The 27,920-nt window shown below is 36.4% G+C and overlaps 1 protein-coding gene across 11 annotated transcripts in view; it reads left to right on the top strand.

Annotated features, from left to right (window-relative positions):
- nav2a (neuron navigator 2a) overlaps nucleotides 1–27,920 on the top strand; it is a 797,383-nt gene that overhangs the window by 572,229 nt on the left and 197,234 nt on the right. For 9 of the 11 annotated variants that reach the window (XM_039749336.1, XM_039749403.1, XM_039749354.1 and 6 more), the window contains exons 4-7: nucleotides 14,522–14,594; nucleotides 15,604–15,913; nucleotides 22,142–22,210; nucleotides 25,134–25,282. In XM_039749336.1, coding sequence (XP_039605270.1) covers nucleotides 14,522–14,594; nucleotides 15,604–15,913; nucleotides 22,142–22,210; nucleotides 25,134–25,282 — 601 coding nt within the window. The remainder of the gene's footprint in view (nucleotides 1–14,521; nucleotides 14,595–15,603; nucleotides 15,914–22,141; nucleotides 22,211–25,133; nucleotides 25,283–27,920) is intronic. The other 2 variants (XM_039749362.1, XM_039749393.1) reach the window with 1 other exon arrangement.

The raw sequence follows: 27,920 nt of genomic DNA, 5'->3' as shown, positions 1-27,920 counted from the left end.
AAAAAATGTTCCAAGGCAAATTAAAAACACAGTGAACGCTGCTGCAAAGCATTTTGCCATCCATTTAGTACAGTGCAAAAATATCAAATAAATAAGCCAAGGTCTATCCTTGTTTTATATAGTGCTTTTTGGTGTGACTACTGCTATAAAAAGCACTTTATTAATATTGTGCTATGTTTAAATCAGGCCTCTACTACTGAAACAGTTTAATTCAATTCATTGGCAGCATTAAGCACAAGGCTGGAACAAACCCCAGGCCAGGTACCACTTTAACACAGGCAAATATATGTTAGTCTAAATATTATCAGATGTAAGCAAGTTAACAGGTAAGGTAAGGGAGCAGGTAAGGTAGGGAATACTAAAGACTAAATAGGAGTAAGCCAGCAGTAACTATAAAAGTGAATGTACCCCATGGTTCTAAATGGAGCTTTACTGATGGGTATCACAATAGTGCGGAGTGTACAAGCATATTAACAAAGTGGAGCAAATATGTGAAATAGTCCAAAGGTAAACTTCTTTGGTTTAGGATTTCAGTTGGGAGCTAGTGTAGCCTTATATACTGAGGAGAGAGATTTCAAAACATGAAAGCTTGTAGTAGGTTGGGCCTTGATGATTGTTCTAAAGGTGCAGGAAGTCAGTGCACAGTAGTGGGCTCACCATGCTAGGCCCATAGTCATAGAGTCTGATACATCACACCACTCCAGCAGTTTCCAAACAAATCAGCATCACTACATGCCAATAATATCATGAATATTTCTGAGCTTTCCTTGGGCTTTTAAGAAAAAGTTCCTTGAGCAGGATAGGGCTTTTGAAGCACAAGGAATTGAAATTTTACTTTTGTTTTTTGTTTTACTTTCATTTTTACAGTAGAGAAACTGCAGCAGCCCAGTAGCAAGTATCAGAGTCTAAAAACAATTATGTAGTAGTTGATTGCAGACTGGCATTAGTAGCTTTGGTGATTTTGAGGCAGTGATATGTTTTATATGATATAGCTTCTTTGTTTCTGTTTTTTTTTAAACTGGTTATCTAAACATATTCAGCACATTTTCCATCCGTTTTCCGCACCTATTTATCTCTTTAACATTACTTAGTTAATTTTTTTATACAAAAAGCAGCTTTATCAGTCTATCAATCTTTATGTAACATGCACCATAACAAAGTACTTTACAGTAGTACATTACAATTCAATATCAGATTTAACAATTGAAAAGCACACTGTTAAGAATGAACATGTACAGTATGTGGAAGATGCACCAAATGTACTGCTGATAGAAAAGAGAATTACCCTCAAAATATACCTTACAGATTTTACACCACAAGTGTGTAAAAGAGCTGTACAAATCCAGAATAGCTGTAATATGAAATTACAAAATCAGGCTGCATAGTAATAGTGACAGGAAAAAGTAACATGAGGAGTGTGAACCGCCAGGGGCATCAGAGAGCCCCAAACCCTAGACACAACCTCACAGACATGAGCCCCGTTCAGATAAAGACAGTTTATTTTCACAATTACTTTCCTCAAAGGTTCCAGTAACACAACCGGAACAATTCTCCTCAGTTTCTCTCTCTTTTTTCATCCTCTATATCTCCCAGGCGAGCTTTGTCCACTTTCACCCGACTCTGTGTCGCCAGAATGAGGTTGAGTGGCCTCTATTATCTTAGATCCGGAAGTACTTCCTGTGCTAGGGCATAGCCTGATGGACGTACTTCTGGGTCAGTCAGAAGTCCCACCATGTAGAGATTGTAAACTCCTTCAGTTCCCCATAGCAGTCCTCCCAGAACACCACAGGGCTGCATCATGTAACCATAGATTCCCTACGGGAGTCCGTGTGGGAACTTTAAGCCAGGGAGGTCCTGGTGGAGGAAATCAATTTTCCTCCCCAGTTTTTCCGTTATATGGGCCTCCTGGCCGGGTATTGTTCCTGAATCTACCCCAGACAGGATGCCATTGTATACATTCTGGCATTGGCATCCACTGCCTGTCTTCTGGGCAGGATAGATTGTTGTTCTCCCTGTTTCTTGAGGTGGCATGGGGCTGGCCTCCTGTCCAGTTAAGGAATTATATGCCCACCCATGCATGTTGTCCATCACAGGAGTTAAATTGTTGAAGCTCAACTACCATACATGACAATTCGCTGAGAAGAAAAACCTGAGATTTTAAAGGCATTTCTGCATACTTTTCTTTTTTGGTATAATGAAATAGAATACTATTTATTTGTTTTTTTATTTTGTATCCTTCCTATGGAAAATTCAGTAAATACTCCATGTCTGCATTGTTTTGAGAAAAGCCATAGTCTGGCTTTTGGAGCACAGTGTGTCTTATATAGAATCACTCTAAATCAGCTAATTAGTTAAAGCACCATACTACATGCCACGGATCCTAAAAAACTTGTTTCTTGAAAATTTGAACCTGTCTGTAACTTTTCCTTAGAGCATCTGGTTCTGAGAACGCTTATGAACATTTTTGAGAGCACATTAACAGAGTCCAGTGCATATGCATGGCATCACAGAAGCACAGCTGAATATTTAGACATCTCTAGAATGTATACTATGTCTTCAGCGATTCAGGCTTTGCCTAGGGCAAATCAATTAATTATGTACTGTATCTACTGTATATACATGTGTGACTCCCTCAGCTATGTACATTTTATGATTGTATGAAGTTTACATGTAAAAATGGATAAATGCTGTATTTTAGCAAGAGAATATGGTTATCGTTTTTCTATGTTAGAATATCTGTATCATGTTAAGTGAATACTTAGCAAGTTTCTAGTTACTCTTTCATCAGCCTGCATGAAAATGACCAAGTTGCACTCCTGCTTGTAAATTCTCTGTTCAACTTTATACTATGCCACTTCATTAGTAATTTCTGCCTGTCTTTATCTCACTTGTTTTGTAGTGCAGCACTTCACAGTTATTGAGGAGAGCTATGAATTAATAGTAAGCAAGCCTGGAAAGTTGAAGGCTGTCACTTTGCCAACGGGTGACAATTGAGGTGGAATGGAAAGTTCTTGGCCAGTTTAATATTTTTTTGTTAAGTACATTTTGTTAAAATCATTATTAAGTGTGAATAAAGTGGAGTAGCCAAGCAGCCCAGTAATCAGCTCAGTTTGCCTTTCATAATCTTGTGATGAAGAACTGGGGTTGCATGAGAGACCCAGCTCTTTAAGGGCTGCTCTGAATCTAGGAATGCAAGCACTCTAGTCACCACTATGTGCCATTTAGTGACCTTGTGTTAATGTTTTAAGCCTCCACACACTTGAATAGGAATGAAATTTGATTGAGGGGAAATAAAACATACTTTTTTATACTGGTGGTAGCAGTGGTAGTTAAGTATACATTTGTGAGTTTGGTTTTTCTAAGTTACTGTGACATAGGACCAAACTGGTATGGTTAATTGTTAATTAGAGTGTTAATGTGGTGGCTTTCGATTCTGTATGCACCAAAAGAAGCTTTATGCTGTTATCTCTGTTTTGTGTTCCGAAGGTATGTCACAACTACAAATCCATCATCAAACTTTCAGCACAATATGCCTCATCAAAGTGTTCATGCATTAATTGAATAGTTCAAGAATCACAGAATGAGAGCCACAGGTGAAAAAAGTCAGGTTGCCCATCTTTCTCCGCTACTTCGGTCCACGATTCTGTCAGACAGGTGTGTGCCCATTGGAATAAGTGTCTTAATAGGAAACTATGTCAAAACATAATACTCAAGTAAGTTTTGTATTTATTTTATAAATATATTGGACATGCATTTAGACTTATCCATGTAGTTGCAAGGTGAAAATGGAACATGTTTACATGGTGCTGGAGCAATGGTCAAATGGATAACCTAAACTACTTGATAGAAAGGAGCTTAAAAACTGGAATAGTTTGTCCAAGCGGGATATCAGGTGCTTTCCTTGCCTCTGTGCATTTATACTGACAGGTCTCCCTGCATTAAACACTCTGTGTGTTTTGAATGATAAATATAACATTTTCCAATACATCCTTGAAATCAATCCAGGTATGGAGATGTGCCATATGGCTTTTCTCCTTTATATAAAGCTAAATGTGTGTTTGTACTGTAAATGAATTTGTCCAATATGCAAGTCCTTACCATTGAACTTATTTCTCCCATATTTTTCATAGATTCACCATTTGTACAGGAGAAGGCTATAGGCTATATTTCATTTTAAAATTTAGTTAGTGCCCCCACCCAAGACATTACTGACTACCCCTGCTAGTATGCAAATATTGTAGGTAACAAATATTTTGTGTGTGTTTTATGTACACTTCTAAGGTATGCCGTATGTTTTCTGTGGTATATGTCAACATACACCCTTAAAACCTATCTATTTTAATGGCATTTGATGTATACAGCTACCACTTAAGCAGTTGTGCAATTAAGCCTTGAATAAACTCTAAATGACCCAGATGAAAGCTTCTTTTTCATGGTGTCAGAAAGCAAAACGCCATCTGTTTTAGTAAATAAATACTCCAAATAAAGGAGATTACTCCTTATTGAAGATCTGTTAATGATCAGGCATTTCAGAAGCTGAGTTTCAGTTAATATTGAAAAGAGATGCTAAAGATTTTAAGGACAAAAAAGGAGAAGGAAAAGCATGCTGTCCAAATGTTTGGTGTGGATGAGTTACGAACCATGTCTTCAAAAGTCGAGTCGGGGTAAAAACCCATTTTGCAAAGGTATGGTAGATCTTGTCTTGTTTTCCAAGCAGCTCTTACTAGATAAAGTGTTTTGTTTTAGCTGATATGCTAACGTACTGGGAATACAATAGCACTAGTAAAATACTCCAGTGGAGTTAAAGTATATGTGTTTGTATATGTTGTGTGCTGTATGTAAAATCATGTGCATGTATGGATGGACTGCTTTCCTTCTAATTTTTTATGATTACATGCTTTAAATTTGTATTTTACTGTTTTCTCATTGTACTTGAGTTTATTAGGATAGCACTTGTGATGAATCTAAATAATGTCATTTTTATGCTTCAATTTAGTCAAAGTAATTGAATGCCTTGGAGAGTGTCAGAAACAGTGTCGCTTTCATGTGAACTGTATTGTGGCAGAATAGGAGTTACAGGCTGATAGTGTCTTTTTAATACAGTTTAAGTTAAAGGCGTGGGTGTGTATATGGCATTATAATAGGAATAATAAAACAGGTTGAGAAAGTGAATAAGGAAAGAGTAGCTTCAGGTGAGTTTTCAGATGGTCTGACCAAGGAATGCCTTTCCTGGAATATTTCAGACATAGCTGACTTTAATTGTTGTATCATTTTCATCAGGTATCAGATGTCAGTCAGTCTCCTCCTGACTTAAACAAAAAAAAAATAGCACTTGCCTGTAATTGGAAGGTCACTAGTTTACGCAAATATTTGTTGATCTAGTTGCTGCGGCAGTGTCAGGTAATTTAATGTTGGCTGTTGCTAGTCTTTGATCTAAGGTGGAATTTGGACCATATGCAGATTTATATGAACAGGAGATATATATGGTATATAAAAATAACAACGGCTACTTCTGGGAAGACGTGGGATCAACAGGATAAAGTATCTATGGTGGCAGTAAGTGATTTGTGGAAGCTTGCACTGAATATGTTGGAAAAGTTTCTTCTTTTTATTATATTTGTTATCCCCGACTGCTTGATATGGTGGAAGTGTGTTAGTGTGCTATGGTTTTTTAAAACTTGTTTTTGATTTTAGTTTTGAGGCATTTATCTATTTTATTAGCACTTCTCTTCTAGAACAATTTAGTATAGTGTCTCTGGAGTTCTTCTAATATGAGTATGTGAGCCACCTTATCTTTTGGAGGGATTTACAGTATGTACAGTACAGCACTTGCTGAGGCGTTTCATTTCTCCTGTGCATTTTTTGTAAGTGAAATAATCTTTAATGACAACATACATATCTGTACTTTATTTGACAGCCCCTGTGCTGCTTTAACAAACCCACTTTTAAAGAGACCTCTTAATTTTTCCAAATTCCCTCTGGCACCATGTAAATTCCATTTTTAACATTCTGCTCGAGTGTATTTTCCAGTTCTCATCTCGAAATAATTCTCAGGAACAGAAAAACAGAAGTCTCAGCAATCTGAGCAAATATTTGTTTTAAGTGCTCTTTGTATGTTTTTTTTTCATTTGTTTTAGTAGTGAAAGTAATTAAAACAATATAAAATTCATTCTTTGAGGCTGCAAAATATTTTATTTCTCTGTGTGCTGTACTGTTAAAGTAGGATTTTGATTTTAGGAAAATTAATTTTAGGCATTGCTAACATACTGCTGAACCCAGAGTACTAATTACTAATCCAGTTCAGGGTTGCTGGGGTCTGGTGCCCACGAGAAAGCTTCAAGTTCAAGGCAGGAAACAGTCCTGCCAGTCCATCACAGTGTACAGCCACTCTCATCCAATTTAGACTAGTCCAGTTAATCTAAAACACACATATTTCAGATGTGGGAGGAAAACAGAACTGCATGTTGGGAAAATAACTCAGGTAGAGTAAATCTTGCAAAGTTTACAGAGTTTAATGTAAAGAATATAAAAAGGGTGGTCAGTCTGTGTTCCCATGTTGCAATAGAAATGTGGATTCCATTCTGGACAGTGTGTTAGTGTAGACTTTCACTTTAATGTAACACTAACTGGGCTATAGATGGATGGGTTCTGATGCTTGATTATCATCCTTCAAGGAAAACTGAAAAAATCTTAACACTGAGACAGGCCAGACCCTTCTGCAGAATCCACACTGGGTACATTCAGAAAGAAGTCCAGGGATTAACAGTCAAGGTCTATTGTATCTCTGTTATCTCTGTTGCCCTGGTGTGACCAAAGGGTCGCTGTCTATCAAAGGGGCCATCTTTACCAAAGCAAAGCTGTCAACACACAGATAAAAGTAACAGAAATATTTGAACTGCACATACTTAATGAAAGGCACAAGAACATCTATTCAGGTGTCTTGTTTCCTTATATTCAAATTGAAGCTGTGTTATTTGCCCAGGTTGTTTAGCTAGATGAGTGACTTTATTTCTTTATAAAACTGGGATGGAGATAAAGCATGTTACCTGAGATATGAAGACATTCTAGTGGGATGTAGTGAGTAGGCAGGGCGAATACATTTGTCATTGTTTGTTTTCAAATGACTTGTGAATGGTTTTTGGCAGATATCACTCGGCAAAAAACTACAAAGGATGGCTTTGTAATGTGTTTATTTTAAATTTGTACATTCAATCTGTATCAATACAAAAGGCATAGCATAAGCAGAGTGTGTATTTATATTTATCCATCCCTTTTCAAAACCTTGAAAAGAGTCCATCTTTGGGTACAAGGCAGGAACCAAACCCTGGACAGAATTGAACGGTTGATTCTATCAGTAATAATGAGCTGTTAAAGAGTCAGCATGTAGCCTAACATATTACTTGGTCAGACTGAACCTTTTCAGTTTATGCAATCTGAGATTAAGAGGTGGCATGACTGAAGTGTTTAAATCATGAAGGGAATTAGTACAGCAGATCAAGACTGTTACTTTAAAATGAGTTCAACAAAAACATAGGGACACATTTGGAAACTTGTTAAGGGTACATTTCATATAAATATTAGTGTTTTTCTTCACACAAAGAACTATAGACACATGTAATGAATTGCCATGCACTTTAGGGAAATCTCAATTTATTGTTATTTTGGAAAAATTAGGTGGATAGGATTGGCAAACTCTGTTGGGTTGAATGGCATGTACTAGTCAGTTTTTGTAATGTTTAAAATATTCAATCAATTTTTCTTTTATATAACACCATTTATAGTTGTTCTAAATTGCAAACAAGGATACAATTTAAAAGCAACATTCATTACAATAGCTTTTTCAAATGCATGCTACAATTAAAATAAATAATAACCAAGTTAAAAAAGGGTAGTACAGTGGAGTCAGTGAACAATCTAGGCCACACTAGGTTGTTATTAGGATTTGTGCAGATGTTATTATCATGGTTAAATGCACAATACAAGTTGTGAGTATTTAAACAAGATTTGATTTACCTCACTAATGAAATTTCTAGACTAGGCTGTGAATTAAATAAGTAGTGCTATACTAATGTGTCCCCAATTATACCTATCAGTCCTATTCTAAGTCTAAAATACGTTTGTAAGGATACTGAACACAAAGCTCTGGAGTAAGCCTTGTGTGAAGGTTTAATAGCAAATATGTTCATTCACACTCACTCTAGGCAGTTAACCTGTAATTTGTTCATGTTTGGCATGTAGAACAAAGAAAGACAATCTGAATAAAATGTTCACACCCCATACAGACAGTGAATATGCTGGAATTTAAACCCAGTCTCCTGGAGTTTAAAGGGGGGCAATACGCCACTTTGTGTATCGGCATATCGATATCCATCCATCCATTTTCCAACCCGCTGAATCCGAACACAGGATCACGGGGGTCAGCTGGAGCCAATCCCAGCCAGCTGCTAAATTGAAATTTCAGAATGTCTTTTTGTCTTTGAGTTTGGATATATTTTTGTAAAGGGCATATCGTGTGTTCTTAAAGTGAAAGCAGTGCATTGAGATTCAGAAAGTAGTCCGCAATGTCTTAAAGTGACCTGCCACCAGTTCTGAAGATACAAGGTTTAACTTTATAAATTATTTCTGATTCACATCTCTCCCTTGTAGTCACCTATAAGTTCTTGTCTAGTCAGTCATTTATCCTGGCGTTGCTCAGAATTTTTGTATGTCTGTTTTCTTCTATTATCTGTTTGCCTTTCTTCCCACAACAATCAAACCTCAAAGGTTTTATTGAAATGATTTTTTTTTTGTAATTGTGACAAATGAATCAAAGTTGACTTACTGATTTTGCTCATTATTTAACTCTCAAATACCAAACGCTGAATTAGAGAGATATGTGTAACTTGATCATTCAGTCAGTTGTTCAGTTTGTATTTATAGCACCACACATTCAGAACAATTTACAGGAAGACTATAGTCTGGGCCCCATCCCCTTACTACTACACCACTGCCTTCACTTGGGTGAACAAAGCGTGCTTATACCGTCGTCTGTAAATGTGGACCAGTGAGGGGTGGCTCTTTGTGAAACATTTCTGAGTGCCCAGTTTAAGATATTACTGAATGCAGAGTTACAATATTCATTTCATATATTTTCTAAAGGGCTATGGCAAGTAAAATGTTGTTTCTTCTTTTGAAGTATACTGGCATTGAGGTGGCACCTTTCAGAACCAGTCCTGCTCAGCTGGTGAGTCAGGCTGTAAGGTTCTACAGCAGTTAATACTGATTAGCTGAACTAGAAAAACTAGAGAAAGAAAGAGTTAAAATGCTTAAAAAAGACAATTTGGGGATATACAAAACAATATTTTTTTATTTTGTTGAAGTCTTTATCCAAGATAAGAATAGCTTCTCACTGATTACAAAGATTTTTTTGCAGCTGAACCACATGCAGGTAAAGTGACCTGCTCAGGATTCACAGAGAGAGTCAATGGCAGGAATTGAACTGACTATCTACTATATTTCCAATGTATATTTATTCAAAATGAACACAGTATTACATAACTAAAAACTACATCATTTTCTAACATATGCCCTTCCCGCATCTGTGTGAAACCCTCAAAGATGTTATAAAAATCTGTTGTTTTGCAAACAGGCGACATGCCATTTAGTCAGATCCATTGTTTAGAAAGGTATGCACAGCATACACATGCCAGCCCAAGTGTTCAGTTGTTCATGTATCTAGCATTCGGGCCTCCTCCATCATTTGAAAATTGGCCCAAGAGTGTGCTTTTGAGCAGACATTTGCTTTGCTTTTTTTCCTTTAGTATCTGAGAAAAGTCAGATCCTAAAGTGTCATATTTTATTACAATATATGAAAGACAGGCATCTGTAAGTCTGTTGATAATTATCCATGCACTATCCAAGCTTCTTTGTCATGGAAACATGGTCCAGGAAATAAAGATAAAGTGTAGACTTTACAGAATTTAGTAGGAAGTTTTCATTGGACCACTTTGTTGTGCTACTGGTGTCATGAGAAAGACAGAACGCATGTGTTTTTAGTAAAAGAGACTTCTGAACCAAAGTCAGAATTACAAATGAAAAGGATACAGTCCTAAGAATCCGGCCTGTATTAGAGAAAGCAGCTATTCACCAAGTTGTGTAGACCGCTGTCTCTCCCAGTACCATTTGTAACAGAAACAAGGCAAGGCTCATAAACGTGAAACATTACCTGAGAAGGTAATCATGTGGTTTATCTATAATCAGTAGCAATCACTGGCAAAAGGCATTTTGTCTGCATATTGCATGTTTTTGTATAGAATTCTTACTTGAGCCACAGTAGATATAATTCTATCATAATGATAATTTTGTGCATATAATTTCAGTTTTGTTTACTGTATGTAGAGTATAACGTTCATTTGTCTACTATATCAGCATTGTGTGTGATAGTTGCTGAATTAGAAAATGATGAAATACTTTTAAGTAGAAAATGCTAAATTTACATTCTGGTAATTTTTTTAGTAATACAGTACTTTTACTTATAAAAGACATCCATCCATTCATTTATTCATTATTAAACCTGCTTAATCCCATTCAAAATCAAGGGGACTACAGCCTATCCCAGAAGAACTAAGAACAATGCTGGAGCCGGTCCTGGATAAGATATTAAGTCACTGCTAAATACACTCATGTCCACATTAAGTGTCAGTCAATATAGTATCCTTAACCTAATACGTATATCACTGGGGTGGGACTGCAGCCATCTTCAGCACCATCAGGTACAAAAGAGTAGCCAAGCCTGATGGCACTAGCACTTAGGAATTTTCTTATCCTTACTGCATCTTTCTTTCTTTTTTCAACCATTATATCTCTTTCATCTGTTTCTATTTCTTTGTTTTCTTGTGTATTAAATTTATACACTTTCCACTTGTTCCCCATTTATTTGCTTTCTTATGTTTTAAATATGTGAACTTTGACCATTGACAGTTATTTTTTATCTTATAAATCATTTTTAAGATGTATGTTATTATAGATACAGTATATCATTGAAGATGTTTTTTGATATTTTATTTGTTGGATGTACAGTATATTACTAAAGTGGCTGGTTCTTGCACTATTCCTGACATCTGGAAAATTCAGGCAAAGCATGTTGGACATTCCAGACAGAGTCTCACATTACTTTCCCTTAAATGTGTCTTCAACAGCTGTGGCACTCGTGATATTCTAAATAATTTTTTTTTCTCAAATTCTCACTTAAACAAAAGTTGTCATAGTGTTTAGCACTGGCATCTTCAGTTTAAATGATTGGTTAATACTGAAATATTAATACTGAAAATCATTGTCAACAGTAACACCATTCTGCTTATCTGTGCTTCTTCTTATTCTTGTACCAACAAGGACTTTTTTCTTTCTCATTAAGGCTGAAATCAGCTTAGACAAAACTTTGCATTTATGTTTTCAAGTTGTCAATGTCCCTTCTGATTAAATGCCCATATTGTCATTTCAGCCTGCTTGTTTACTTGTTGATGGAGTAGTGACCATCACATCAGCACTGTCATGTGGAGTCTCATCGTACAGCGCCATGTATCAACTGACATTTATGCAAATAAGGTTGACCCAGTAACTAGAACACTTTAATCATCAGCTAATGACACTTTTTGCCCTCTTGTTTTTTCCCCATTTAATCCTTCATCTTATTTAAATTTCACTTGCAACTCAACTATAAACATGATAACACATCCATTAACAGCATATTGTCTTTATAATAAAGTTTTTAATAGTTTCTTGCTATCATGACTAGGTTGTTAACTGTAGTGTGACCTGTTGTGAGAGTATGTACTGTATGTCATCAAAAAATGTTGTCCTTGACCTATCAAGAAAAGTGGTAAACTAAACAACTTTCAACATAATATATGTCAACACAAATACACCTGTTTTACGGTTTGGAAAACTTTTCTATGCCATTTACAGTAAATGGAGCATTTGGTCTTGCTTGTGTGTCTTCTCTCGTGTAGCTGACTTGCCATCCTGATTGTGGTACAGATGGTAGTCATGTGGGGCCTGGTGTGACTTCCCTTTGAATCCACAATTTCATAGAGCAGACTCTGCAATCCATGTAGTGTCTGAGAGGGCATTGATGTGTAACATGATGGGGAATGGTCAATGGCTTCATTGCTGATTTTCCCTGCTTGATGGCCACAAACACCAAAGCAAATGAGTTTAATTTTGACTGGTTATGTAGTCATTTTGAGTTATGTAATTGATAGATATTAATAAAAAAAATTAAAATTGTGAACGTTATTTCATTGGGACTGTCTTAGACCTCAATGTTCTTTGTTGCTAGAGATCCATTGCATTGTTTTGATTGTTGTTTTGTATTATGGGTTGTGATGCATCCAGGTTATGAGAGTACTTTTACGTTTCTCCCTGTCCAAATTCTTAAACTCATGATTTGCCCTGGAAGATTGAATATAGTGATGCTTTATTCTAGAAGTCAGGAGTCAATATTATGGACATCCAACATGTACAGATATCCCTTGAAAAGTAAAGGGGGAACTGATCTTAATATACAGTACACTGACTATACACACGGGAATCTCTAAAGGAATATTTTTTCTAGGGAAATAATAATCTTCTCTCTGAACTTATTGTAGCACTGCTTTGTCCTTTTTGTAGCCTGGAGACCAACACTGCACACAGTACTCCAAATGAGGTCTCACCAGTGCATTATAAAGCTGGAGTATAACCTCTTTGGACTTGTACTCTACACATTGTGCTATATAACCTAACATTCTGTTAGGCTTCTTTAATGGCTTCTGAACACTGTCTGGAAGTTGATAGTGTAGAGTCCACTACAGCTCCTAAATTCTTTTCATAAGGTGTACTTTCAGTTTTCAGACCTCCCATTCTGTATTCAAACCTAACATTTTTACTTCCTATGTGTAATACTTAAATTTCATCTGCCACAACGATTTAGCAGATTCCAGATTATCTGCCAGTCCACCTATCTTGGTATCATCTGCAAACTAAACCATCTTGTTACTTATATTCCTATCCAACTCATTTATATATATTAAAAATAGCAGTGGCCCTAGCACTGACCCCTGTTGAACACCACTCTTAATATCGGCCAATTCTGATGAGGTTCCTCGCACCATCACCCTCTGCTTCCTTTGTCTGAGCCAATGTTGCACCCATCTACAAACAACATCCTAAATTCCCACTTGTTTTAGTTTGATGCCCAACCCTCTCATGTGGCACTTTATCAGATGCTTTCTGTAAGTCAAGATAAATAATATCATATGCTCCACTTTGATCATACCCTTTTGTTGCTTCCTCATGGATTCCAGCATGTTAGTAAAACACAACCTCACTCTTCTGAACTCATGCTGACTGTTCATGTTCTTGCCATGTGTTGCTCAGTCTTATCCTTAATAATCCCTTCCATTAATTTTCCTGTGATGCATGTTAAGCTTACTGGCTATAGTTACTTGCATCTGCCAAGTCGCCCTTTTTATATAACAGGATAATATTTACCATTTTCCAGTCCTTAGGAATTTCACGGTGGCTTCTTAAAATTATGTGTCAAGGGTTTATGCTGTATATGTACTCTCTAACCTCTTTAAGAACTTGAGGGTAAATATTATCTGGTTCTAGATATTTCTTTAATTTCAGCCAATTTAATTTTAGCAACACTTCTCCCTCTACAATTTCTAAATCCCTCAGTACCTCCTTAGTAGTCTCTTTTATCGCTGGGAGGTTATCCACTTCCTCATTTGTGAAGAGCTCAAAAAATTAGAGTTTAGAGCATACGCTATTTTTATTGTCTGTATTTTTTATTTTCCTTTACTATTCTTGATTCACTTCACCTCCTCCTTGACTGCTCTTTTGCTACTAAAACACTGAAAGAATCTCTTTGGGACATCTTTCACCTTATCTGCTATTGTCCTCTCTAACTGTCTTTTAGCCTCCCTAATATCATTCTTAATGTTTGCCCTCATGTTTTCATACACCCTAAGGTACACATTGGAGTTATTAGTCATATACAGCTGTTTTTTTCCTTTGCAGATTCTTTTTAACTCTTTATTGAGCCACTGCAGAGTTTTTTTTTAATTTCCTCCTACATCTAACTCCAGTTTGTGATGGACTTGGAAGTTTTTTCCTGGTGGATTTTCCTCCCACAACTCATAGAAATACATATTAATTGTTGATGTACAACTCATCTGGTCTGAGTGATCTTCAAGACGTGTGTGTACCTTGTAATACAGAGGAGTCCTTGTTCAAAGCTGGTTCCTTTCTTATAACTGATGATTCCATTATTGAATGTGTTTCCCCTGAACCTTGTAATGGAAAAATTAAGCTCAGAAAATGAATTGATGGCAAGAGAAAAAAGGGAGGAGTGAGCTTCATGTACTGTCATCTGGAGCCTTTTACCTGTTGTTGCTGAGTTTGGTTCTGCTTCATCACAACTCTGTCTAACAAAGTGGATTGAAAGCCATAATGAGTAGATATATAGCTAATACTACAATTTGTTTGTTTCCCCTTTCAGATTGAAAACATTGATGCCTGCCTGAGCTTCTTAGCAGCAAAGGGTGTTAACATACAAGGCCTGTCTGCTGAAGGTATGTTTGTTAGATATGTTTTGATCAATTTTTTTATATTTCTTTAGTGAGAAGTCAAGCGAAATGACACCTTTTATTGGCTAACTAAAAATATTACAATATGCAAGCTTTCAAGGCAGCTCAGGCCCCTTCTTCAGGCAAGATGTAATGGTCAATTGATTATATCTTGCCTGAAGAAGGGGCCTGAGTTGCCTCGAAAGCTTGCATATTGTAATCTTTTTAGTTAGCCAATAAAAGGTGTAATTTTGCTTGACCTCTCACTACATTCAGAATGGCTAACATGGCACAACACCCTAATACTATTTAGATTTTTTTGTATCTTACTTTTCCTCATTGATTAGTACTCTTTGTGTACATAGTCCACAGGGTAAAAAGTTGTTATAGTGGACATCAGTAACAAATATTAACCTTCTCCTATTGTAACTCTTTCCAGCTTATACCTTTTTCTTTATGATATTTTTGCTGCCAATTGTAATAAATCATATTTGTATCTACCTCAACCTAAATGGCTTGCATAATGTGTAACTTATGTCAAATCCCAGGAGACTGGACTTGTGCAGAAATAAGTCCAGTAGGTACTGAGCGTTCAACTGGGCAGATTTCAGGTTTGCTGCTGATTTATAGATGTGAGAGTCTGCATTCTCAGCTGTTCTTTCCTAATCTGTTGGACAGGATTGTGCCTTGATGGCTCACTCTGTAAAAGTGATATACTATGACATGTAGCCATATTTGGGGTACTGATAGGTCTTACTGAGAAATTCCAAACTTTTTTTAAGTTGGGGAGTGAAGGAAAACTAATGTACAACTATATACAGTGCTTGTCATATGGTAGCAACCCCCTTTGTGTTAATGACCTACTTGATTGATCAAAAGTGCCGGTGGTAGTCAGTCTGGTCTTCTGGTATTTCGAGTTTAATGAAAAAGTACTGTTTTAGTATATTATGCATGAGGACATAAGAGTTTAAAATAAATAATACCTCCTATGTAATTTCTTTTCTTTTATTTAAAGAAATCAGGAATGGAAACCTAAAGGCAATTTTAGGCCTTTTTTTCAGCCTATCCCGGTACAAACAACAGCAGCAGCAACAACAGCAAAGCCAGGTTGTGCAAAAGCAGCCTTCCCAGTCCCACCACCAGCCCAGTACGGTCTCCCAGCATCATCATTCAGCTCATCATCAGAGTCAAACTGGAATTCAGCAGCACGGGCAAGCTACCCCCCTCCCCACCACCCAGCCTGGTCATCCAGCCACCATTCAGTGCCAACCTCAACTGCAGGCATTGCAACAGCAGCAAAAAGCACAAGCGGAAATGCAGTCAAGGTATGAGTTTTGAAATGTTAGCCAGTAATTGGCTGATAAATGATAAACAGTGTAGTGTTTTTGTATGTATTAGAATTTTATTTTTACACTTGCATTTTTTCAATGAAAATTATGCAAATGAAGTGTGACAAGGTTAATGTTATTTTATATTGTGCCTTTCATAGTTTGCACTCTTATACAAATCAGTCACATTATAGTATGCCTTTAAAGACAGCATTACAATATTTGGAGTCCTTTGTCAAATAAATTCAACATAAGCTTCTCTTCACAATTAACTGTGTTGCTTTTTTAAACATGTTCAAACCATTACTCTCAGCCACCATTCTAGTTAGCAAAATATAGCAAGACATCTAATTTTGTCTTGTGATAAAATCTTTTATTTTCTTTAAACTAACTTGTCATTATTGTGTGTTACTTACCCCCCAACCTATACATTTTGTGAACACACTTATTCCAAATAAAGATTATGAAGAGCCAAAGCCTGCCCTAAAAGCCACAAGGCACAAGGCTTTTATTATGCTTATTTTGGAATCTGTTTAGTTACAAATCTCAGTTTTTAACATTTATTTCTACTTGTGTACATTAGAACATTAGAACAATCTAGACGAGAACAGGCCATTCAGCCCAACAAAGCTCGCCAGTCCTATCCACTTGTTTCCTCCAAGAAAACATCAAGTCGAGTTTTGAAAGTCCCCAACGTCTTACTGTCTACCACACTACTTGGTAGCTTATTCCAAGTGTCTATCGTTCTTTGTGTAAAGAAAAACTTCCTAATGTTTGTGTTAAATTTACCCTTAACAAGTTTCCAACAAGTGTCCCTGTGTTCTTGATGAACTCATTTTAAAATACAAGTCTCGATCCACTGTACTAATTCCCTTCAGAATTTTAAACACTTCAATCATGTCACCTCTTAATCTTCTTTTGCTTAAACTGTAAAGGCTCAGCTCTTTTAATCTTTCCTCATAATTCAACCCCTGTAGACCTGGAATCAGCCTACTTGCTCTTCTCTGGACCTTTTCTAGTGCTGCTATGTCCTTTTTGTAGCCTGGAGACCAAAACTGCACACAGTACTCAAGATGAGGCCTCACCAGTGCATTATAAAGGTTGAGCATAACCTCCTTGGACTTGTACTCCACACATCGTGCTATATAACCTAACATTCTGTTAGCCTTCTTAATGGCTTCTGAACACTGTTGGGAAGTTGATAGCTTAGAGTCCACTATGACTCCTAAATCCTTCTCATAAGGTGTACTCTCGATTTTCCGACCGCCCATTGTGTATTCAAACCTAATATTTTTACTTCCTATGTGTAATACTTTACATTTACTGACATTAAATTTCATCTGCCACAAATCTGCCCAAGCCTGTATGCAATCCAAGTCCTTCTGTAATGATATAACAATTCCAAATTATCTGCTAATCCACCTATCTTGGTATCATCTGCAAACTTAACCAGCTTGTTACTTATATTCCTATCTAAATCATTTTATATATATTAAAAATAGCAGCGGCCCTAGCACTGACCCCTGTGGAACACCACTCTTAACATCGGCCAGTTCTGATGAGGTTCCTCGCACCATCACCCTCTGCTTCCTGTGTCTGAGCCAATTCTGCACCCATCTAAAAACATCACCCTGAACTCTCACTTCTTTTAACTTGATGCCCAACCTCTCATGTGGCACCTTATCAAATGCTTTCTGAAAGTCCAGATAAATAATATCATAAGCTCCACTTTGATCGTATGCTTTTGTTACAACCTCATAGAATTCCAACATGTTAGTAAAACACGACCTCCCTCTTCTGAACCCATGCTGACTGTTCAGAATAACTCCTGTCCTTGCCATGTGTTGCTCAATCTTATCCTTAATAATTCCTTCCATTAATTTTCCTGTGATGCATGTTAAGCTTACTGGCCTATAGTTGCTTGGATCTGCCCTGTCACCCTTTTTATATAATGGGATGATATTTGCCATTTTCCAGTCCTTTGGAATCTCTCCAGTGCACAGTGACTTCCTAAAAATATGTGTCAAGGGTTTATATATGTACTCACTAGCCTCCTTAAGAACACGTGGATAAATATTATCTGGGCCTGGTGATTTGTTTGATTTCAACTTATTTAATCTGAGCAGCACTTCTCCCTCTACAATTTCCAAATCCCTCAGTACCTCCTTAGTAGTCGCATTTACCTCTGGGAGGTTATCCACTTGCTCACTTGTAAACACCTCAGAAAAATGTAAGTTTAGGGCATCCGCTATTTCACTGTATTTACCTTTTAATTCCCCTTTACTATTCCTGATGAACTTGAACTCCTCCTTAACTGTTCTTTTACTACTAAAATACTGAAAGAATCTCTTGGGGTCTTCTTTCGCCTTATCTGCTATATTCCTCTCCAACTGTCTTTTAGCCTCTCTGATATCCTTCTTAATGGTTGCCCTCATGTTCTCATATGCACTACGATTCTCTTTGCATATACTTATTATAGATATTAGGTAAAATGAATCTGAGAAACCTTTAAGAAGTGTCTGGATGAGATACTGGGACAGCTTAGCTATTATTTAAGTAAATGAGTTTGATGGATTGAAAGGTCTTCTCTTATTTGTCAAATTTCTTATGTTCATATATTCTTAAAAACATATTTATGAAAATTATTATTTTGTTGTACTTTTTGAAATTAATTCCATAGAGATTCTGTATTCTCTAGTAATATAACATTGTTTTCTAGTTGAAAAATTTTCCAGTGGTCTGCTTTAATATCACTTTTTAGTATTTATTTTCTTTTAGAATTACTCTAAAGTTACTGTGCTAGATTAAAGTTGGTCACTTCTGCCAAATGTTGGACATTACCAGTAAGCTGTAATTTTTTTTGTATTTAAATGAAGAGTTTTTATATATATGGAAATCTGAACATCATAATGGTATACCCAATCTAATAAATAATAATAAAGTAGGCAATACAACAGTCTACTTCAGCTTCTATCCAGCAAAAACAAAAGAAACATAGAAAATACAAAGGAAAAAACAAAAGTGCAAAACAAGATTCATCTCCTACCCAAGAACACAGATATTTTTAATGTGTACAGGTATTCCATAATTCACCTAAACAGCAACTGCCAGTTCAGAAATGAAGGCTTTCAACTTCAGGTTTACCCTGTAAAAAAAAAAAAAAAGTGGCCAGAAGTACAGTCTTTCAGTATATCATATATTTTTACACCACTCTCCTGTGGTTTTCATTACAAACGTTACTGTACAAGTTGAAGCTGATGGATCAGTTAGCTCTTAATGATATGAAACAGTGCATTGTAACAAAGCTCAGATGACGTAAGCTGTAAGCCCAGGACCTGCTCAGTGGTAATACCTTACAGCAGGAGGGCCATGCATGAAAATAGAACCTGCAAGCAAAAGCCAAGTTTGAATCCACTAATCTCATTGCATAGTATGCAAGAAGAGATCAATTATTCAGATGTGTATATTAAATGATATTTAGAGGGATTTTATTTAGAGCGCCAGATGAGATAGAAACTGCTCCTCTAAGTATGACACAGATAAATAAATCATGGTCCTGAAAGTTATAGAATTAGATAGCTGAATAAAAAGCAAATGTTCAATGTATTCATAAACATCTAACTTTGCAGAGCGGAGGTACAGGAAAGATAGGAAATGGTCAAAGAAGGTGTGGCTCTGTTAATGTTTAGCCAATAAGGCATTATAATTTGAAATACATGTTCTCCCCATACAAAAATTAAATACTGTATACATACTGTACCAGCAATCACTCTCTAGGCTCATTCGTCAACTTATCCGGCCTCCCTTCTGTTTCCTGAACCCAATTATTCCAATTTAAGAGTACCTATTCTGGCACTGGAGGACGTAGATAAAACTAATTTGGATAAAGGTTCAACTTGCAAACTCTATAGGTTACCAGGGTGGGATATGAATCAAGTACTCAGCATCTGTGGGGTAGCATTATATTAAGATTCATGTATTAGGATAAATGTGGGTACTTCCACATTTTTGAAAAATATATGAACAAAAATGTCCGTATTTAAAGTGTGTAGCACCCCTGCACAGTTTAGTTCCTGTCTTGAACCTCCTACTGCTCTGACATTGCATCACCCTAAAATCGGTTTTGACATGTTTTGTGAATGATTTGATAAACATTTTATAGCATGGTAATTATTTCCATCCAGCATCCCCTCCAGGGCTTAGTTTCTGGCTTTTGTCCAGTGCTGCCAATATCAGCTAGTTTCCAATCCTGTAATAATTTTGGAAATTGTACTATTGTAATATGCATTCTTAAAGGATGCATAATTGTATTATTAGCTGAATTCATTAAATAAACTTAGGTCTCCATCTGTACGTTTCCTATACCCATATCTTTTATCCAGTATTGCAGGAAATTTACCAAATATATTTTATTTTATGAGAATATAGCACTATGCAGACTTTCTGTGTAAGTACATCAGAAGAAGATGTGGAAACATTCCATGTTTTTGTTTAAAATATCTGGAGTGTTTCTTAAAGAGATGGTGTAGTTCCATTGCCAGTTTATTTCCCACTACTGACTGTCTGTGTGTCTCTTAAGTAAACCATGTTACCTTTATGCCCTTCTAATTAAAAAAAAAAGTGAATCGTTGTATTGATTCTTATTTCATAAATTGCCTTTTATAAGCCACCTGCCAGGTATATGGTATTTCTGATAATGATATAAAGGTACTATTTGTTAAACACAACTTTCAAATACCCAGTGTATGTACTGGACCTTCTCACCAAAGTTCTTTTCTATTTTCACTAGTTAATTACAATGCTATAACATTCTCATACCCGCTTAATCCAATTCGGGTGGCTTGTTGCCTAAGCCTGTCACAGGAGCATTGGGCACCAGGCAGGAACTAACACTGAATGGGACACCAGTCCATTAAGAAGCTCTCACATACACACACAGGGCCGTAATAGTGTCACTAAGTCAATCAAGCACACACATTTGACATAGAACAGAAATACCCCCTGCAGACCTGGGGAGAACATGCAAAGTCCATACAAATACCAGTCAGGCCTGGGATTGCAAATCTCCTTACATGTTATCTCAGATTTAAATTACAGCTGCTCATTTAACATCACTCAAGGTAATGTAGCAGTGTTAGCCCTGTAGGTAGAATGCTGGTGTCATCCTTCTAAACTTAAAACTAAGGTGTCACACCCTTAAAAAATGATCTCTCAACAAACCAAAAAAAAAAAAAAACAGTACCACTTGATACTCTGAAATATTTATTATTATAATGAGACAACAAAGTTTTTATAGCCTGTCTTAATAAAATTAAGCCACTTATGCAGTTTGTTTGTGGCCACTAAAAAGCATTTTACAAATAGATTCAAGTGCTGACAAAAGAACAGATTTAAGCTGCATATATGCTATAATGTGATCAAGCCCAGCAGATTTGCACAAGTGCTGATGCATGGCCAGCATGACCTGAAAACTCAGAAACATCATTTCACACAATTCTGGTGACCCTGGCTGAGCAAAGTTACCTTTTTAAACTTGTTTCAAGGAAATAAATGGCAAGATGAAGAGTAGCATCTGACATAAAATTATACATACCCATTTAATCCATGGCAGGAGTACAGCTGTAAACATTTATTACCTATACATATCATCTTTCTGTTAAGCACATTGTATGACTTACTGCTTATTGAAATATATAAACATTTTGTAGAGCAAAACATACTATGTTAATAAAAAATAATATGTAAAATAAAAAAATATTGCATATTGGATTAAATATTTAATTCAATTAAAATGCTAAAACCAGACATGATCTTTGTAAATAGGAGCAAAGGAAGTGCATTTATGCCTGCAAGAATAATATTTAGGTTCTGTGCATATATTTCAACTATCTGTAAAGCACTAAAGCTTTCTACTTCTGGGATAGGTTCTGGCCTCTAATAACCAAAGGTGAAAAAGGTGGTTTAGGAAATGGAAGAATGGAAGGATGAGTATATTTCATGGCACAAATGAATATTCATAAACTGTATATTTTTAATCTACTATTATATTGCATTTCTCAGCAGATCATGTTTTTTGTATATTTATGTAATTCATTTTTCCACTGCTGTCATCAGAGGACCCTTATCTACAGTATTTACATTTTTTCCAGGCACTCATCTTCTGTTAACATTTGCATTTCTCTTCTTTCTCCTCTCTTTTCACCCCTCTTGTTTTTGAATATGCAGTATCCCACCCAAGGATTCATCTCAAAGTAAACTTCTCAAGTTTACCCTTGGTCAGAAAAAATCTTCTAGGTTAGCTTTCTTATTGGTGTGTCACTGCAAAACTTATTACTTGCATGGTCAAAGCCACATGAATGCCTTCCTTTTCTTTTTTCCCCTCCTTCTCCTTATGAACTGGAACTGCTGCCAATTTGTGAGCCCCTTGATTTTTGCTTTTAACTGGAATAAAGCACATGCCTCACCCCTAGTGCTTGTCCCCAAAAGTGTGCCGTGTGCATGATAGTCTCCCTTCTTCTTTTAAAAGGTTACCTTACTTGGTTTGCCCTGTTTTTAATGCCTTCAGTGATCAAATGATATACTGCCCAATATCACTAGATTAACCTATCTATCTATCTATCTATCTATCTATCTATCTATCTATCTATCTATCTATCTATCTATCTATCTATCTATCTATCTATCTATCTCCTGCTGCTGTTACTGAAATAAAGATGCCACTTCTAAATGCCTTTGCACGTGCCTTGCTTTACCAGCCTTTCATGGTGAAATAAATGATAATCCAAGGTGCAGACAGTATTCCCAAAAGTATTTTTCTTCTTCACTGGGATGGTTAGTCTCCTTGGCAGTAAGGGTCGAACAAGAACTAAACCAGCCTGACAATCAGTGAGTGGCCTCTACCAATGGACTTCAAGTTTGGGCTCAGATGTAAACTCAAGTCAAACTCAAATCTTTTAGTCATTTCAAGGTACATAAGCCAGGGTGGTTGATGTATTCGCAGGTGCTGTACTTGAAGGAGATGTAAATTAAAGAATGCAAATGGAGCGCATATAGTTGAATAAAAATAGGTTTTCCAAGGCTATTCAAGATACACGCAGCAGTTGGAGGCAGTTTGGTATTGTTGTTAAGGCTTTGGACATCAGACCCTAAAGCTATCGAATCAGATCCTTCTTCGAGCATGAGCAAGTCAATTCACCTGCCTGTGCTCCAACTGGAAAACCAAAAGAAATGGAACCATTTGTACCTCTCAGATGTTGCAAGGTGCTTTGGATAAGGGTGTCAGCTAAATAAACAAATAAAAATGTAAATTGGTGTGTGTTGATGCTAAACTGTTCACCTTCTTTATTAGCAAGTCACTTATGTGCTTTATAGAAACATCTCACCAGCATGCAATAATACTGTAGATAAGGTACTGTAGGTGCTAGCAAGAAAAAAAAAATACAGATTTTACTGTTTGAAAAAGCTTTATGAATAGTGACCTTGGCGTATTGCAGAAAAATCTTTCTTTAAAACCTTAGTATTAATTTGAATGAGATCAAGTTATTTAGCCCAGCAAAGCTCATCAGTAATACTATTTACATCATTTCTGCAAAATAACATTAGGTTGATTTTTGAAGGTCCCATAGAGTACTACTGCATACTACACTGCTTGAACACTGGTACAGTGTCATTGTGTGGTTAGTGCTCAAGAACTCAAAAAGTAATTAATATTAAAAAATTAAGAAGAAATATTGTGATGCACTGCTTAGTATGCCAGCCTCACAACTCCATAGTTCTATTTTTTTCTCCAAATAGTAAATACAAAAATGTATAATTACACTTTAATTATCAGGCATTAATTTGATGGGTGAAAATGTTACCCTGCTGCATTTTCAAAAACCCAAAGAATGCCTGTATTCTGAGTTATTAAATGATAATTATTATTGAAAGAGTTTTTTTCCCCTTGTTATCCCTTAGGTTTTTAAATAAAGCCGTGCTGTAACATAATGAAATAGCTCCCTCTTCTGTTTAAATGCATCATTAACAACAGTCAGGCAAGTTCTGTTTTAACTACAGTAGCTTTATAAAAAATATTCTTGCAGTGTCAAACTTGATACAATGGTGTGGAAGTTAGGCTGAGGTATTTATGTGGTTTCCTTTGCTTTCTAAACATACACACACACCCACACACATAAAGAAAGTAATTATAATAAAAGAAACATCCTGTTAGGTTTTCATTGAGATTGTAATTTGATTCTGTGTTATTCCACTGTTCATTCAGACTTTATCAAAAGAGAGGGTGTTCCTGAATACATGTGGTTCAGGCAATTTGTTAGTCAATCCCAAACATTTCTAACCAGGATCAAATAAGAGACATTTACATTCGAAGTTGTCTTAGTGGCCAATACTGTATAACTCTCTATTGAGCTGCACTTCATTATTTTACTGTAAGTATTTTTATGTCAAAATGAAGCTCCGATATATGCTTTACCTTCATTGTTTTGCTTATAAAGCAAAATGCTCAAAAACAACAAAAGGCTTTTTTTCCTTCCTGAAGCACTGGCATGTTTAAATGCAACCAGCAGGTCAAAATAAAAAAAAAATGCTAGGCGTTTCTGCTGGTGATGAAAAGACTAGAAAAATAATCATTCTAAGGAATTGGAGCAAATTGGAAGTGATAACTTTGATGTTAGACAATAGTAATCTTAAAGAAAAGAAAGGAAAGAGAGAAAGAAAGTTTAATCGGCTTAAGTGACTGGCGGGGCCCTGTTGATGTTCCTGAGCTGGAATTTGCAATTTGAAGAGGTTGTGTTGAAGCTTTGGAAAAAAATGAGTATTGACATTCTCTTCTAGTAAGGGCTTAGATGAAACAGCTTTGGAAGGCTAAGATCGTTGAGCTGTGGTAGAAATGTCAGGTTTACATACTGATTTAATCAGACACTACTGCTTCAGTTTGATTTCTTCTGCCGGCATTTGTATGATCAAAATGGTTTGAGAAGGGACTTTTCATCGTTTAAGTCAGTCATTAATGAGGGTTGTCCTGCTGCGGTTTTAATAGTGACGATCCCTGCCTGGCTGTGTACTTGTCAAGACCCTGAATGCAGACTGGCCCAGAATTGCTGCTATTTACCACCCAATGAGAAAGAAATCTGATCTAATGTATGCAGTTTCCAGCTTCTTTGTTATTTTTAAGTTACATTTACCTTATTATTAATTTTTTGTATCTGACTGATTACAGGTTACCAGGTCCCACTGCCCGGATTACAGCAGCAGGTAGTGAGGCGAAGACACGGGCATCAGTTAGTGCCAACAATCGACGCAGCCAGAGCTTTAACAACTTTGACAAATCCAAACCAGCACCTCCACCCACGAACAACCAAGAAAAAGGTGAGTGTTTAATACCATTGTCAGTAGCCAGCCTTGGTGCTAGAGATGTACATTAAAACAGAGAGACCTGTCTTCCTTTCAGTAGATGGCAAGTCATGTTGCATGTAGATCTTTTTGTGTAGGACTCTTAACAGGGATGTCATATCTGCAAATTTGGGAAGGAGATTACTATATTATAATTTAAAATGATTTTTGTCACTAGTTATGCTGCTTTTTTAGAAATTATTATAAGAAATTATTTTTGTCTGGTTCGGACTTTCACGTCATTGAAAATACAAAAGCATTGCATTGGGTCAAAAATAAAAATTCTTTTTTTTTTGCTGTTGCCTGTCAGTAATAAATGAACTCTCACACTTTTCATTGGAAAAACAATGTTACCAAATCCTGTAATAAATTTATCACCTCAAAAAAATAGCTGATTACAATTGTTTTAATATGAAGTGATAAAAAAACTATACATATAGCATTGGAGCTTGAAACCTAGTCACAGATGGCATACATAAGACATTCAGCTGTGAAACTTCTAGGTTATAGATGCTGATTGGCATGATGGTCAAATAACCAGTGTTACACTAGTTTACATTTTTCAAAGAAGCAAGCTTTAAGTATCATCAGATGGACCTAAGATGTATAACTACGTTTGAAACATTCTTCTATTTATCCTTGTACTGATCCTGCTAATCCAATTTTAGGGTGATGCACAGTTTGTCACATTTTCCATATGCGCACTGATGTAACTGAAAGCTTCCTTAGTCAATGAATTTTAAAGGTCTGCGGACATGTGTCGAGTTTTCCCCCAAACAAATGCATTTCACTGGTCTTACTGATATTAAAATGAGCTTTTTACATGACTACCATTATGTACCATTATGTACATTCTGTTTTCGATGAGTCTGCACGTTCTTTTTATTCCTGTGTGGATTTTTCCCCCCGCACCCCAGTTTCATTTCTGCATTTGAAACACATGTATATTATATTGACAGGCAAAATTCAAAATTATCTATCTATCTATCTATCTATCTATCTATCTATCTATCTATCTATCTATCTATCTATCTATTCATCCACCACGCACCTCATACTTCCAATGGGAGCAATTTGGATATGCCACTCAAATTGTCCGCATATTTTCAGACAATGTGTCATAACCAAAGACTCACATAAGCAGAATTTCAAAAGTCACATTCTCTTTATGTTGTACAATTCTTTTTTGTGACAGCATTTATTATGCAGCCGTTCTATTTGGTGAGCCTTCATATTATGGCTAAGAGTTAAATATATATTTTAACACTGTAACAAAATACACAAAGCAAAGTCAAAGTGTTGGGGACCATTCCCGTTTAGTGAAGGTTTACCGAAATATATAGTTTGGTCTTTATAGAGTTAAGTCCAAAACAGAACTGATCAAAGCAAGAATGGAGGACATTTATATAATGAAACAGCAGAAAGTGATGTGTTAAGCAGGTAGCATTCTGGGAACCGGAAGTGACATCATCTGGAGGTGGGACTTTGGTGGTTGCGACCGGAAGTGACGTCATAAGCCAGAAGTGATTGTTATTGGGGTGATTCTTCAGTTCTTCTGCAGGGAAAGAGGAGAGAGAGTTAAAGTACAGAGTCAACCCACGGTCTGGCAAGCAATTACATTTATTTGAGCCTGTAAACTCTCCCATTTGCACGTGTGTGACAACATATATAGTGATTTATTTGAGCATGTAGAAGTATATAAGGCCATTGAATGGTACTTTTGTCAACAACTGCAGATGCAGTATACCAGTGTTATTAGATTTTTTTGAAGTAGCTAGAAAGGTAATAGCTTTTTTTGATTCTCAGATTCACTTTATTGGCCAGGTACAGTAATGTGTACCAGGGATTTGCCTTGAAGTTATTGGTACAACATACATGGACAATACAGAATACAAAAGATAAATATAAGAGGATAAAATATAAATTGCTAAATTATAATGCAGTATACAAGACAATACAAAAATAAAAAGATAATAATAATTCTTTATGCTAATATAGCTCTTTTCTCACTACTCAAAGCATTTTACATTGTGAGTTTGGAATCACTTCACCCACCACTAATGTGCAGCATCCACTTGTATGATACGATGAGATCTATTTTTGCACCAGTACGCTTACCACACATGAGCTATTAGGTGGTGAAGTGGTGAGAGAGAGTGTCAATTAGAGACAGGGGGTGATTTGGGGGCCAGAATGACTAGGCCTCAGTGGGCAGTTTATCCAGAATATCAGGATACACCCTACTCTTTATGAAGGATGTCCGAGAATGTTTTTTTTAACCACAGAGCCTTGGTTTTATATGTCATCCTTAGGACAGGGGCTTGTTTACAGAACAGTGTCCCCATCACAGCACTGTCACATTGGGATCCACACAGAGACCACAGGGTAAGCACCCCCTGCTGGCCTCACCAACTCCTCTTTCAGTAGCAAGCCAAGCTTTTTCTTAGATGGTCTCCCATCCAAGTACTGACCTGAGCATGATTAACTTCAGGTGGATGACCTGTCCTGAAGTGCATGTGCCATGGCTGCTGGATAATAGATAGTAGGATTAAAATGTCCAGGTAATCTAGTGTGTAGGTATAGACTGATTTGAAGTAGAAATACTGACCTGATT

This window comes from Polypterus senegalus, chromosome 1 (assembly GCF_016835505.1).
Source record: "Polypterus senegalus isolate Bchr_013 chromosome 1, ASM1683550v1, whole genome shotgun sequence".
Taxonomy (NCBI): domain Eukaryota; kingdom Metazoa; phylum Chordata; class Cladistia; order Polypteriformes; family Polypteridae; genus Polypterus; species Polypterus senegalus.
Note: the sequence above shows the minus strand (reverse complement) of the source record. Positions and strands in the feature narration are given on the sequence as shown.